General features: G+C 38.0%; 1 protein-coding gene across 1 annotated transcript in view; it reads left to right on the forward strand.

Annotated features, from left to right (window-relative positions):
• The first annotated feature begins 2,335 nt into the window (after window positions 1-2,335).
• ROS1 (ROS proto-oncogene 1, receptor tyrosine kinase) overlaps window positions 2,336-13,365 on the forward strand; it is a 70,068-nt gene continuing 59,038 nt past the window's right edge. The window contains exons 1-9 of the mRNA XM_030490640.1: window positions 2,336-2,615; window positions 4,358-4,411; window positions 6,121-6,180; window positions 6,860-6,886; window positions 9,433-9,493; window positions 10,192-10,340; window positions 11,495-11,633; window positions 12,124-12,325; window positions 12,990-13,066. Of these exons, the coding sequence (XP_030346500.1) occupies window positions 2,493-2,615; window positions 4,358-4,411; window positions 6,121-6,180; window positions 6,860-6,886; window positions 9,433-9,493; window positions 10,192-10,340; window positions 11,495-11,633; window positions 12,124-12,325; window positions 12,990-13,066 (892 nt within the window). The 5' untranslated portion in view covers window positions 2,336-2,492. The remainder of the gene's footprint in view (window positions 2,616-4,357; window positions 4,412-6,120; window positions 6,181-6,859; window positions 6,887-9,432; window positions 9,494-10,191; window positions 10,341-11,494; window positions 11,634-12,123; window positions 12,326-12,989; window positions 13,067-13,365) is intronic.

The following is a 13,365-nucleotide window of genomic DNA, read 5'->3' on the forward strand; positions in this document are numbered from 1 at the left end:
AATAGCAGATATTTTCACTTATAAAGGGGTTAATTATGTGTTTTTAATAGTAACCAAATTTCCTTGCCCTAGGAGCCAAACATCAACATTTTATGTGGTTGCCAAGTTCTTCTTCAGGTTTTCGGATGCACCTTGATTCTATTCCTCACTAGGTTCTTAACTTGATCCCTCCTTCTCCCCTCCCCTCCCAATGTTCCTCCCTATATACCCCCAAACGAGACCCAAGATGTCCTAACAATCAATTAGTTCCTTAAAAAATCCCTCCAAACCAAACCAAAAAACTGTTGAATAATTAAATGCAATGAAAAGATTTTTTTTTTTTTTTTTAAAGATTGAACTTAGACTGATTTTTTTACTGGACTACAGCTAAACTAGTAGTGTAAATCCATGCCAGGCAGCATTTTTAATCCTGAGTGACCACATAGATCAGCTGCTAACCCAGTCCCTGACTGGTTTTGGTCCACATCAACACCAGCCCAAATAATATCCAGGAACAGTTTGGGATATAATAAAACCTAAGAGCCATTTCCCATAGGTATTTCAGTTGTGGCTATCCTCTCTTGGAGTATGAGTGGTTTTTAAAATGTGATGCAGGTTACCTCATGCCACCTGCTTAGGTGTGGGTGTTGGTACATTTAAATTACTGGTGTAGACCTACTAGCCCTAGAGACAATATGCTGAGGGTCTTAAATCTCCTAAAGATCTACCCAAAGCACAAAGTACTCTGCCTCAAGAAGAAATTGCAGCCTACATCTGCCTGTCACCAGTTTCCTCTTCAGTTTTTCTGCTCATGTGAGCTCTGACAAAGCTTCTTTAGCCAACATGAGCTGGATTATCAAAGAGCTACTATTTAAGCAGTCAGACTAAACTGGCTAATTTTGGCTGGAGCTAAGGAGTTTCCTCCTGAGCAGCTTTGCTGGTGGGCTGGACTGGGGGCAGCATCCTTCTGGAGTAGAGAACAGACAAGAAAATGCGGTAGTAACTCCACCTCACCTGTGTAGCTGAAAGACCTTATCTGAAAGCTAAGTTCATCTTAGACAAGTCTTATTCTTATGTCGGAGTTCTCTTGAGTCATGATGAGGAGGCTGAGATAATGTACAAGGAAACCCCCAAATGCTTCCCAGCACAACTGAAATAAAAGGAATGAGCCTGCTCCTTCCTCTGACCACCTTTGACCCATGTGCTTGGCAATATCCATTGACTCTCTAGCCTGGCTTCTCCTTTTCTCATGCCTTGGTGCTTTTAGCTCCTTTTACCTACTATGCACAGCAGCACATGGGGTTGTGCTGCAGCCTGAATCAGAGAAAACACCATCAGGTTAATGCTAAGCAATTCACTTCTGTTGTTGCTGGGTTAGTGTTAATCAGATTCTCAGCCTGGTTTATTGCATGACTGCAGGAATGTTTGCTTGGCAAGTGAGTGGGGCTTGGAAAGGTGTGCTAGAAAAGCATGTCCCCTTTTTAAGCAGCAATGAGAGGATGTGTCAGCTTAAACTGATCATCAGAATGCTACACTATTTATAAAATAGCACATTTTATTTATAATGTATAACACATACACAAAAGTGCCATAGAAATTGTTTATAGATACGTATATAAATGTAAGCTGGATCGATTTCCTACTGCAGTTCACAGAATGACTCTGTGGATAGCTCTGCCAGTATAAAAGAGATGTGCCGCAGACTGGGTGCTGGCTGTATCTTAAGCTTGAATTCCCACTGACCTCTTTAATGTGAGTGTCCAACTTTACGTAGGACTCTTCACCTCTCTTTAAATCAGATACACGATTTATCCATCAGCTTCAATTTTATTCCATGATACGGGCACAAACTTACTTGTACAATTGTGCCTACTCACGTAGACTCCCTAGCAGATTGGCTCTGGTTAGTTTGTGTCTGTGTTGTATAGGAAGGCAGACAGGCGTCTGTTTTGAGTGGTATTTTGGTGTGGAAATGGAACATTTGGAAACAGTCATTAAAATAGAGAATTAATTAACATTTTTGTACTGACTGATGTGAACTGCAATGTTTTCTAACAAGGTTATTCATCATCACAAAGAAATTTTCTTAGTTGAATCTGCTTGAAAATACTTAGAAATAGCTTAATCATAGTAGAAATGAAGATTAGGCCGCTTTTCTCTCACTCTTTCCCTGTTTCCATGTTGCTCGGTTCACCTGATTTAAAGCATTGCAGTTAGTTTCCTCTTTGCGTTAATGATATTTATGTAAGGAGATATGCTGACTTTCATTGGTCTACTCTTTTGTTTCAGTGGTTTAATAAGAAACTATGAAATAGATGTTGTGCAATTTCAGACCAGTGCTCCAGGAAGCTGAAAAGTAGTTGAAGGAAAGGAGTGTGTAAACAAGGCTTTAAAAAATATTCAGTAAACCGGAAAGCATTTTTCGCAGTTGCATCTCCGTCACCTAGACTAAAAGGAGCTCTTATGGCCAAGTCAAGTAAAGAATCAGACTGACAGATGCAATTGTTTAAGTGATGAGGAACACTTGCCTGCGGGATCTCCTGCTAAACAGATTTGCTGCTTTTTGCTGTGTATGGATATCTGCAGTGAACTGTACTTTCTCAAGAAACTGTCAAAACTTATGTACAAGTAACCTGGTAAGTTTTGAAAACTGTACTTCATCTTTTGAAACATAGATGGTTGTTAGCACTGTAGGAATTTCCTATTGTGTATGTTTTTCAAAATTATTTTAAATAATGTGTCTGAGTAAAAGCAGAGTTTGAGAACTAATATTTAACATTTAAATTTGTGGAACCTAGTAAGTAAGAAAATCCCATTAACCAGATTGCATGGGTTTTCATTTTATACTTCCTTTATACACTTATGTTCCAACAGCTCCTGAAATTACTATAAATGCTAAAGACCCTGGAGGGTGGAAGAGAGAAACCTTTGTTCTTTTAGTTCATGCACTTATCAGTTTGTCTAGTCTATGACTTTTCTTATATAAACAGAGGAAAACTGTAAATTCACAAGAAATTGTCTGGGAATCTTTGGTTTGCACAGTTATAATGAACTAGTTTCGACTTCTTTTTTAAGTCACCTAGGCTTCAAATTGTGGATAGATCTTTAAGTATTAAAGTAAGCAATTGGATCCTTAATCTTATGCTTTCTTAGTGTTCCTGTGAGTAGTTGAGTTTACTATTTTTCCTTCTACTGGTGCACAACAGAGACAACCAGAACCTCTCAAATCCAAACAATAATTCTGCATGAGGCTTTCAGGAGTTACCTCCTTGTTTCTATTTGCCTGAAATGTTGATGTTGTTTAGAAGACCATGTACCTTTGTTCTACAGAAGGACATTTTGTGCCTTGGGCTAACTAACTGTGGAAACCTACTGCAGAAGACTCACCTGCTCCGTTTTGTGTCATACATTTGTCTGACAGTTCCTTTCTAACTATTGCACCAGTGAAAGAGTTAATTGCCTTTCCTGATGAAAGCCTATCATGCAGTGATAACTTTAATGGGGATCCTTTGATTTAAGCTTAAATTAATTCAGAATAAGAAATAAGTTGCTCTTCCTCTCAGTTTTGAAAGACAGGAAAATCACATTCATGTTCAGTGAACATATTGTGTAAGGGATTCAGATGAGAAAAATATAATCTTGGAGTCTGAGAGCTGTAAATCTTATTTTTTGTCTCCAGCCTACTTGCTGTGTTCCCATTTGCTTTGTGACACCTTTGACTCTCACTATTGTCATCATGTGCCCAGTGTGTTGAAAATTTCTGCCTGAGAATTGTTTTATTAAGGGTGCTCTTACTTCTTTGCAGGACAGAACTTAAGACCTAACATTCAGCTTCTTGAAGGTTGTCAGATACATCCTCAAATCATTTGCACTTCACAGGCAGAGACTGGTTTTGCACACTTTGAATGTTGTGGAAAACTAGGCACCTTAGTGTGAGAGCACTTTTGGCAGGGGAGGAATGGTGGTCACCGTATGGCTGTGTAAAACCCCTTCAAAAGGAGACCAGACAAAAGGGATTTAGTTTAAAAGAAGGTTTTTCCTGTTCCCAAGAGGTCAAAGCCACTTGGCTTTCTCACTTATGCCCAACATATTTATGAAGGATTTGTTATTGACTTAGAGAACCCGAAACAGGAGATGAGAGCCAAATTCCTACCTGAGATAATTAAATTAACAACTGGTTCTACCAATGTCTTTGTGGTACCCTGAAATTAGTCTCAAGTGAGAAGCTACTGGTGTGTCAACAATAAATTTCTTCAAATTAGGAAACATTAGTCAAAGAAAATGCGTTTTACGAGAAACCAATGCTTTAATATATTTTAATAAAATAATTTTGGGGAAACATTTTGACTCTGTAAAAATATATGTTTTTCTCTTATAGGAAGGAGAACTGGGAATTACTAACCTTTGCAATGTTAGTGACATCACTGGAGCAGTGAGTAATGGTTTACTTTGTTAATTACTGACATTTTATGTTACTGCTATTTGAATAAAATGGCTACAGTGATCAATCATATTGTCAAAGACTTCACGTAAATAAGCACAGTTGCCCGTCTGACATAAGTCAGTAGGTTGTATGTTCAGATTTGGCTCAAATTATTAAAGACACAGCTATCTTTTTTGCTTAAAGAATATGTGTAAAAGATGTGGTTCTCTGCTGTGAGTCATGCTCATGTTTGTGATCTACAAAGTTCATAATCACTCATTTTCGAGAATATGAGTCAAAACTAGAATTCTCTCAAAAATGTAAATCACTAAGACTTTTATTCAGCTACCTTTATATAGCAGTTTATTTTGTTTTCTCAGTGATTTGATGGGAGAAATCTTAAAATGGCAATTGTTGAAAATTTAGAGTACTGTAGGACTTCAAATGGTGGTGTCTATTGGGGGGCCTCTTTAGTTTGACATGAGTTTTCCATGGCAGCATTCTTGTAAGAACTTTAGCTGATGTTCTTCTGGTGCATATTTCATATGCAATTCAAGCTGCTGGTTATACATACTATTTGAAGAGCAGTGATGAATTCAGTCATCAATATTTTCCACAGAGATTAGTGGAAAGCAGGCTCTCAAAAGCTGGTATCTAGCAAGGCTGGGTCATTAATGAGGCTGGAACCATAAAAGGCTGTGCTGTCATGATAATACATGGCAAGGTTGACTTGCCTATTTAGGTTACCATGTGTCTTTGCTCAGTGTATCGTTGTTCAGTGTTATCAAGTCTTATTATTTTTTCATGAGGCTTTGCAATGCTTGAGATCAGTCTCCTGCTTCCAAAGTTGTTCCCTTTCAGCTTCCCTTTAAAAAAAATAAAAATGTACATGACCATTAAGAAGTGGATGGGACAGAATGAGCAAGAAAGGTCCAACAACAAATCCAAACCACGTAACATTTATTACATCTTCGAAAACTCATAGTTTTAAAGCTGATGCCCTCCCCTGTTGGAGAGCGGGGGCTTGTGTTAAACGGCTTTCCTCTGCGCTTGGCTGTGCTGCATACTGCTTATTTGTTACTTCTCCACAGAGAACAAGTGGTAAAATAAAGCTGGGAGAGAAGGAGCACTGGCCACACACATCATAGCTGACTGGGTGACTCATTCCCAGAGCAAGACTGAACATGGACTATCTTAGTCAGGGCTCCTTCTGTCTCTGTGCATCAGCCCTTTCCCATGGCCTGTGTAAAGCTAAGCACTCTCCTCAGGTGATATCCACATTCTGCTCAGGTGTCCTGCAGTCCTTTTAGTGCTCTCAGTACATACAAGAGTGTCCAAGCCTTTACCAAAGCTGAACAGGTAATCGAACATCTACTGTTTTGCACAAACCAATCTCTAAGAATGATTTATTTTTTCTTCTGCTCTGTATTTGATTTTACATTGAGAGGGCACTATATGACGTGAGTCCCTTACTGTACTATCAGAGTACCTATAATCTTTGGTATATTTAATATTTTTGTTACAGAGTTTAAGTGCTGTAATTGCGTATTTTATCGCTAAGGAACCATAGCACAAAGGAGCTAAATGACTTGATCATGCAAGATGTTTTACTGCAGCTAGAAATTGATCTATTGTCCTCACCTTTAGAGCTGGAGTATCCTGTCTCTTTAAAAATGTGCTTTCAAAGTCCTTTTTAAAGCCACCATCTGTCTTTGCAGTGCACACAGGGATGTCAGTTTTGGAATGCTACTGTGCAAATCAATTGCCCACTGAAATGTGTGAGTATTACCTCAGCTTTGTCTCTATAGCACTTCTCTCCAGCCCATCAAGTATGGCAGATGTGGAAAACTTAACCAGAACAGTGTTTCTATGAAAAGATGTAATGTCTATATTTTCTCACAATATGTTTAGAAATTCTCTTTTGGGAAGTTAATAATTCTTGCTATGGGAGTCACCTGTACTATCAAAAGTTTTCATAGTATTTGTCAAAATGTGGGAACATTTTACTGTTCATTAAGCTCAACCACTCACCCAGATTTTCAGGCAGTGAGAAAGAAGTAGTGCTTTCCAGGATTTTACTCTATTTGGGCCTACCTCAGAATTGTATGCAGGTGTAAATGAAGCACATGGTCTTTACTAGATTTATTTCTTGCTTTTACTATAGCAAATGGATGAGAATTAGCATTGTCCTGGGACATCTGCCATAATTGTTTTTAAACTGCTTTTTCTTTCCCTGAACCTCTTGAACACCTGAAGCTCATTCATCCTTGGCACCATTTTAATGTTGACTTTCTGGTTTTTCAAGTGTGGGTTTTCCTGTTTCATTTTTCCCAGTGATAAGTTTTTATAGTGTACTTTCACTGCAAGAAACTTCTAATTAACCATTATTTTCTGTTTGAAACACTCTGTGATTATATTTATGCTAATCCCACATTTTATTAATATGTTTCTTGGCAGAACAAGACATACACCAGAGCATGTGAGGTAAGCTAAATGCTATCAGAGCAATTAAAAAAACCAAATCATTATTTAAGTGGTTAGTATGTCCACACAGTGCTAAGAAATACAATGTAGATACACATATCTTATCAATCCAGGTCTAATTGGTTTATGCTCCCTAAAGCTGAAGAATGAGTTAAGTACCTGAAATCTGCCTTTCCAGCATGGTGGCTAAGGACATGTTTGCATTAAAAACTGCTGCGTAGCAAGGAATATTGCTTTAAAGAAAGCAGCCTAATTACACCAGTATGGAATGCAGTACAAGTGTACTTAAACTGTGTTCAAGGCTCTCACAAGGGTCTTGTTCTATCCAATTTTTCATTAATGTTATGAAAGACAATCCAGAGAGAATGCTTATTAAGGCTGGTATGGCACCAGGTTGTCAAGAAGTGGAAACAAGGAGTGGAAGCTAGAAGACAAAACACACTCTTGACTGGGTAGAGAGTCCAAATGAAATAAAATGCAATTCAGTAATGGGCAACTTGTTGTCCTTTAGAAAGAGATCTCAAATGGCGAGTATCTGGTCTGTGCTGCAGATGGACTGGTGTTCACAGTGATAAGTATGATGCAACAAAATACTGCTACAGACAGTGCCTTTCTGACGCCCATTTAGCATGAACATAGAATGTAGGATGAGATGGGAATGAAACGTTTGCAGGATTGTGTTGGGGGTTCTTGAGACCCATTGGCAAGCCAGAAATTCCATTAAATGGATTGGGTTTTTAAACGTTTTTTTAATCTCTGAAACTGCGACCATAACAAAGATTTGCAAATATGTTAAATGGTGGGTTTGGAGTGTAATAACAGTCCAAGAAGTAACCAAATTACTTTCGTAGAAACATAGATTGGTGTGTGTGGGGGTTGTTGTTGTTGTGTTGTGCTGTTTGGTTTTTTTTTGCTTGTCTGGCCACACAATATGCACTAAGTCTGCAGAGGATATTGCTAGATTATGTTTCCACTGGATCAGTGAGCTACTTGACTCTCCACATGGTCAAGCGAGCACCAGGTCACTGCATGCAGAGGATCAGGTCATTGCAGTGTGCAGGGGAAAGGAGCGGGAGTAAGAGTGGGATTTCTTATTTTCAGGCAGAGCGGATGGCAAATCTCCCTCAAAACTTCTGAGGCTAGGAGCCTTAGTAATCCTCTTACCTCAAGCAAAAATTAGATTTATGGTTTGGACAAAAATCAGAAGAATGAAAACCACGACAAAACCCAAATGGCCAGAAATGTCTGTTAAATGAAGCAGAAGGCACCATGAACCAGCGTGTAATCTGGGGACACTATCCCCTACAAACTAAACAAATCCTGGTTGTAAACAAAAGCTTTAGTGTACAGTTGATAACTGATGTCTGCTAATACCTGGATCTTTGCCTGCTAACAGTAATGCTAACTCACTTGGAAATATTTTATTTCTCTGAATAAAAAAATTGGAAAAAAACTTTTTAAGTGTTTGTACTTGGCATTGAATACCTAGATGTGAGATAATGTATATAGGAACATACTCATAAGCAAGTTTTTAAATCTTACTTCAGCTGCAACCGTGTTGTCTGAAATAAACGATGTGTCTTATCAGTTTCCATAGGGTATATCCTAGAACCACAGGAAAAACAATAAAAAGAGCTTGCTCACTTAACATAATTAATTGTTTCTGAAAATCTAATGGTTAATTGTCACTTGAAAGGTGGCTGCTGTATGAGGAAAAATTCAAGATTTTATAGGCTGAATGAACTTGGGGAATAAGATGAGCCCAAATAAAATGCCTGTCTAGAAAAGCTGAAACCACCACTTCTCAAAAGTTTTGGCTTCCCAGAAGACTGTCTTGCATGTAGTTTTTAAGCTACTGAGCTCCAACTGGAAAATGTTACTACCTTTTCTCAAGTTCTCTACCTATAAAGCAGGGTAACACTACTTCTGTGTTCCTACCTAAACTGAAAACTCTGGGGAATTTTCTGTTCTTAGGATGTGAGTGTGGAAAACTCACTGCCCTGGGGTATTTGTTATGTTTGCAGCTTCTAGGCATGACTGTACCAGAAGGAGTAACTACTAACAAGAAAGTGTGAATTAGGCATGGCTGCTTTTACAAATTACTCATTTCAACTATTTTGAAAATCCACTGAAAGTACATTTGTAAGAATGTGCCTCATTCATAGGAAATACAAGAAGGGGGAAAGGGTGAAATCCAACATGTGGAACGTATCATTCATCATTACGTCCAAACTCCATGGTTGTCACTGAAGTCTATTTCCAACTTTAATGTAGCCCCATGTTTGTGCTTTCCATAAAGGGACAGTGTGTAAGGAGGAAAACCCTAATGCAGTGCCCAGTGAATTGTTGGAAAGGCTCTCAGGAAGCTCTTCAGAGTGAGTTTGTGGTATTGCTATTGTTTTAGAATGAATGTAATGATTTGCACAGGGTTTTTATGTATTCAAGTTGTCCACAGGATTTGTATGTGTTTAAAATACGTCTGCATAATCCTAGGAGGAATTTTGCCCTTACACAAAACTAACCAGTGAGTTCTGTACCCTACACAGACAGTTTCCTGTAAGTTTGGCTGTAGCCGTGCAGAGGATGCATATGGAGTTGAAGCACAGAGTAAGTCTGAAAAGAGTTCTGTGTCCGATTCACAGTCTGATATATTCAGTTTTAAGATTATAGTCTTGTTCTATTACCTGCATTTCTTTGGGAAAAAAAAAAAAAGAATGTCTTGACTGTTTTCATTCATCAGAAAATTACTACCCTTCTTTGTTATTTTAACAAATACAATGAAGTTAATTCTTATAGTAAAACTTTTTTCCCCTCTATTTCATGAGGGATATGAGACTTTTAGAATCCAATCTCAACTGTTCAAGAGGATACTTTGTTGAGCACACATCCTTGACCTGTCTGCTATCTTGAAATCATTGCCAAAATCTCCTGCAGCTTATATGGAACCCGTTAGGCCAATCCAGTGCTATTGTAATAGGCCCCTTGGAAATCCCTTCAGAAATCTCCCATACCTTCTCTAGGTTTCTATTTAGCAAAATTTTACTAAGAACCTGTAACTAAAAGTGCATTTCACAAGTGCAGAGCTGCAGTCACATTTACTTACATTGAGCTTGTCCCAGTTCAGGCTTACTTTTCAAACTGGCTTTCAAATGTCATGTCATTAATTCAGCAACATTTTCAATATATTCTTTTGTCTGTTTTTATTGGCTTCACAGCTTTCAGGTGTGTGGGGTAAGAGTCTTTTACCCTGAAAAAGATTGCCATGAAAGATTTTTTCTTACTGTTATATTGTATTTTCCCATCAGATTACTTGAACGAGCCTGGAGCACCATTTGCATCTACCATTGGAACCCACAGTGTCACATTAGGGTGGAAACCAGCTAACATTTCTGGGGTGAAATATATTATCCAGTGGAAGTTCAATCAGCTCCCTGGAGATTGGAGGTACACAGAGGTAAAGGACACTTCCTTTTACTTTGCAAGGAAATAGGTTTTTCTCTGCTCTTCGTTTTATTTTAGAAAATATTGGATAATATATTAGGCATACAAAGGGCTTTGCAAAATCATGAGTAGCATGGAGAAGCTGAGAAGTGGACAATTATTCCCCGCTTCCTCCATTATACGAACTGGGGACCTTGATGGAAACTAGCAGGTAGCAGGTTCAAAACTAACAAATGAAGGTATTTCCTCCCAGAATATGCAGTTAAAATGTTCAGCTGCTTCTTGGCCCCTGCAGATATTAAATTATTAAATTGAAACATCTAAATATTAAAGTTGCTCAAATTACTAAATGGAGTCTGAAAAGTGACTGGACAACTTCATGGAAGAAAAAATTGAGTTCTGCTAAATTCAAACATTACCATTGTTTCATGTTGAGCTGCGCTTACTATATACCAAGACTGAGAATATTCAGGAGAAATATCACTGAAGGCTTTCTTTTTTTTTATATACCTTTCCCTGGAGAAATTTTTTCAGTTCTTGTCAAAGACACAATAGTTGGCCAGATAGACCTTTGTTCTGACTCAGTATGGCTATTCTCATGTTCTTACGCGTCAACTATACACTTGTTATCTTGCTGTAATTTCTATTGGACCAATTTACAGAGCATGGCAAGCTGGTGCCACAAATCAAAGGTAAAGATTGTTTGCTAAGCAGGAAGTTCTGAATTAATCATTGCTGAAATAATGGGGAACAATGACTTCAGACAGTAAATATTTTAGGGTACCTAGAAGCCTTTCGATCTTAAACCAGTAGTGTATATACCAACAATTTAAAATATGTTACCCATAATATGCTATTATTTTAGCATTTTTTTTACCTTATTCTTCAAATTTATTATTATATTGCATCCATTAGCTCATTGTTTAGATTTGGTAGTGTGTTCTGAAGAAAAGAGAAGAGGAAAAAGTTCTGAAAGGACAGAAAATCAAAGTCTATGCTGAAAACAAATCCCAGAATTTCCTCTTATTTAAACTTAGGATGATGCACTTTTGTATCTTAAAATATGTATGTTTTTGTATGAGACCTCTTTTGCCCTGATAACACTGTACATGGTAGCTGCAGAAAGAGGAAGGAAAGAAAAATGATTGTGTGTGTGCGTTAATCTAGGTAGTATCTGAAGCTTCATACACAGCCAAAGATCTTCAAGCCTTCACAGAATACGTGTTTCGAGTAGTTTGGATCATTACCTCTCAGCTGCAGCTCCATTCTCCATCTAGTCCCAGTTATCGGACACATGCTTTTGGAGGTAATAAATTGTATTATTAACTATTAATTATTAATATTTTTGGACCATATCAGAACCATTTAGGTTTCCTTGTTTCTTTCACAGAAAACATTGGTGCTTAATCTTCAGAACGATGTGTGTGTTATCTGTTGGGTCACTGCAAAATACCAAACTAAAATACTACAGCCTCTTTTTGTTTGAACTAGGAGATTTAGGGCTGCTTGTTGCTTTTAGTTTTTAAAATGTACACAGAAAAGTACAAAATGAAAATTGTGAGGGCACATTGGATACTTTGTGTATAATTATGCATATTAACTTTTTGACTGAAATATACACACATTTTCCTGTGGTTACTAAAAAAGTTAACCGTTGCTGAAAATTTATGCTGTCCCTAATCATATTTATTAGTATAAATGAACTGACAGGTATGAAACCTAAAATGTACCTAAAAAAATAAAAAGATTAATGTCTTAAATTCCATCCCCGAGGCAGTTATTTCTGTCTCTTGCAGCTCCTACGACAGCTCCTATCATTAAAAATATTCAGAGTTCAAGTCCAAACACTGTTGAAGTTAGCTGGTCTCCACCACTTTTTCCAAATGGATTGATTGTTGGATATAACTTGCTCCTGACCAGTGAGAAACATGAACTGTTGAGGTCTTCAAGAGGGTACAGCTTTCAGTTCTACTCCACCTTCCCAAACAACACTTACAGGTATGAAAAGAAAACATAACTGACATGGCCAGTTGTGCTGTAGCACTTCTTGCCCAGGTAGTAAAGGGTAAGCCTAAACACCACTTCTGCAGTTACGCTGTTTACTTATGTTCTTGCCAAAAGCAAAGGTACCTTCCTTGAGATAACGGAGTTATTCAAGACAAGTTGACTGCATATGTGGAAGTTGGATTGGGAGCAATTTGATATAGGACCAGCAGGCTGCATTTTCTTGACTGCTGTTTTCCAGGATTTCTGTTAAGCTTGTATAGTATGTTTCCAGTGTATTCAGGGAATGTTAGAGCAGTCCTCTTAGTCCTTCAAGCATCTGGAAAAAATCCTTAATTTTTATTAAACACAAAGGCCTGCATTCTGCATGCACTGCTAAACACAGATCTTTCTTTGAAATTAGCTGAGTTGCTCTTCTGAGCCTGAACCCCCATTTTGAATTTTAATTTAGAAGATTCTGTTGTTGTCCCACCTTTGGGGAATTCAGATTCTGGTTGATTTTATTTTTATTTGATATTTCCCAGAACATTACCTTTAAAGAGGCATTTTCTGAAAGTCGAGCACTTCTGTAGCAGCTGACCTACTTGATAAAATGTTTCTCACATAATCTTTCAAAGGAAACCTGCAAACCAAAACCTGTCTCTCTGGTTTACTGTAGATTCAGTATCGTGGCAGTCAATGAGGTTGGTGCTGGACCCCCTGCTGAAGCCAACATCACAACGCCAGAATCCAGAGGTACAAAAGTAGCAGAGTCCTTATCACTGTTCCTGGAGACAAAGTCACTTTTGCTCGGCTGCTGTGTAACTAGTAAAAGAGAATAATATTTAGACTGTAAACAGTGCATGACAAGGAGTTGTACACTGAGGAGTCAGTAACATATCAGAAGGAGTCCTGTTCTTTAGCTGTAGACATTATTTGGCTACACAGTATGGTAATAACCTGAGATGTTGGTAAGCCCAAACAAATTTGGCCTGAGCTGTATTACAGATGAAAATCACCTCAGTGGCCTGAGGCAGTGACCAAGAGGATTTGCT

The sequence above is a fragment of the Strigops habroptila genome, chromosome 6, assembly GCF_004027225.2.
Source record: "Strigops habroptila isolate Jane chromosome 6, bStrHab1.2.pri, whole genome shotgun sequence".
Taxonomy (NCBI): Eukaryota; Metazoa; Chordata; class Aves; order Psittaciformes; family Psittacidae; genus Strigops; species Strigops habroptila.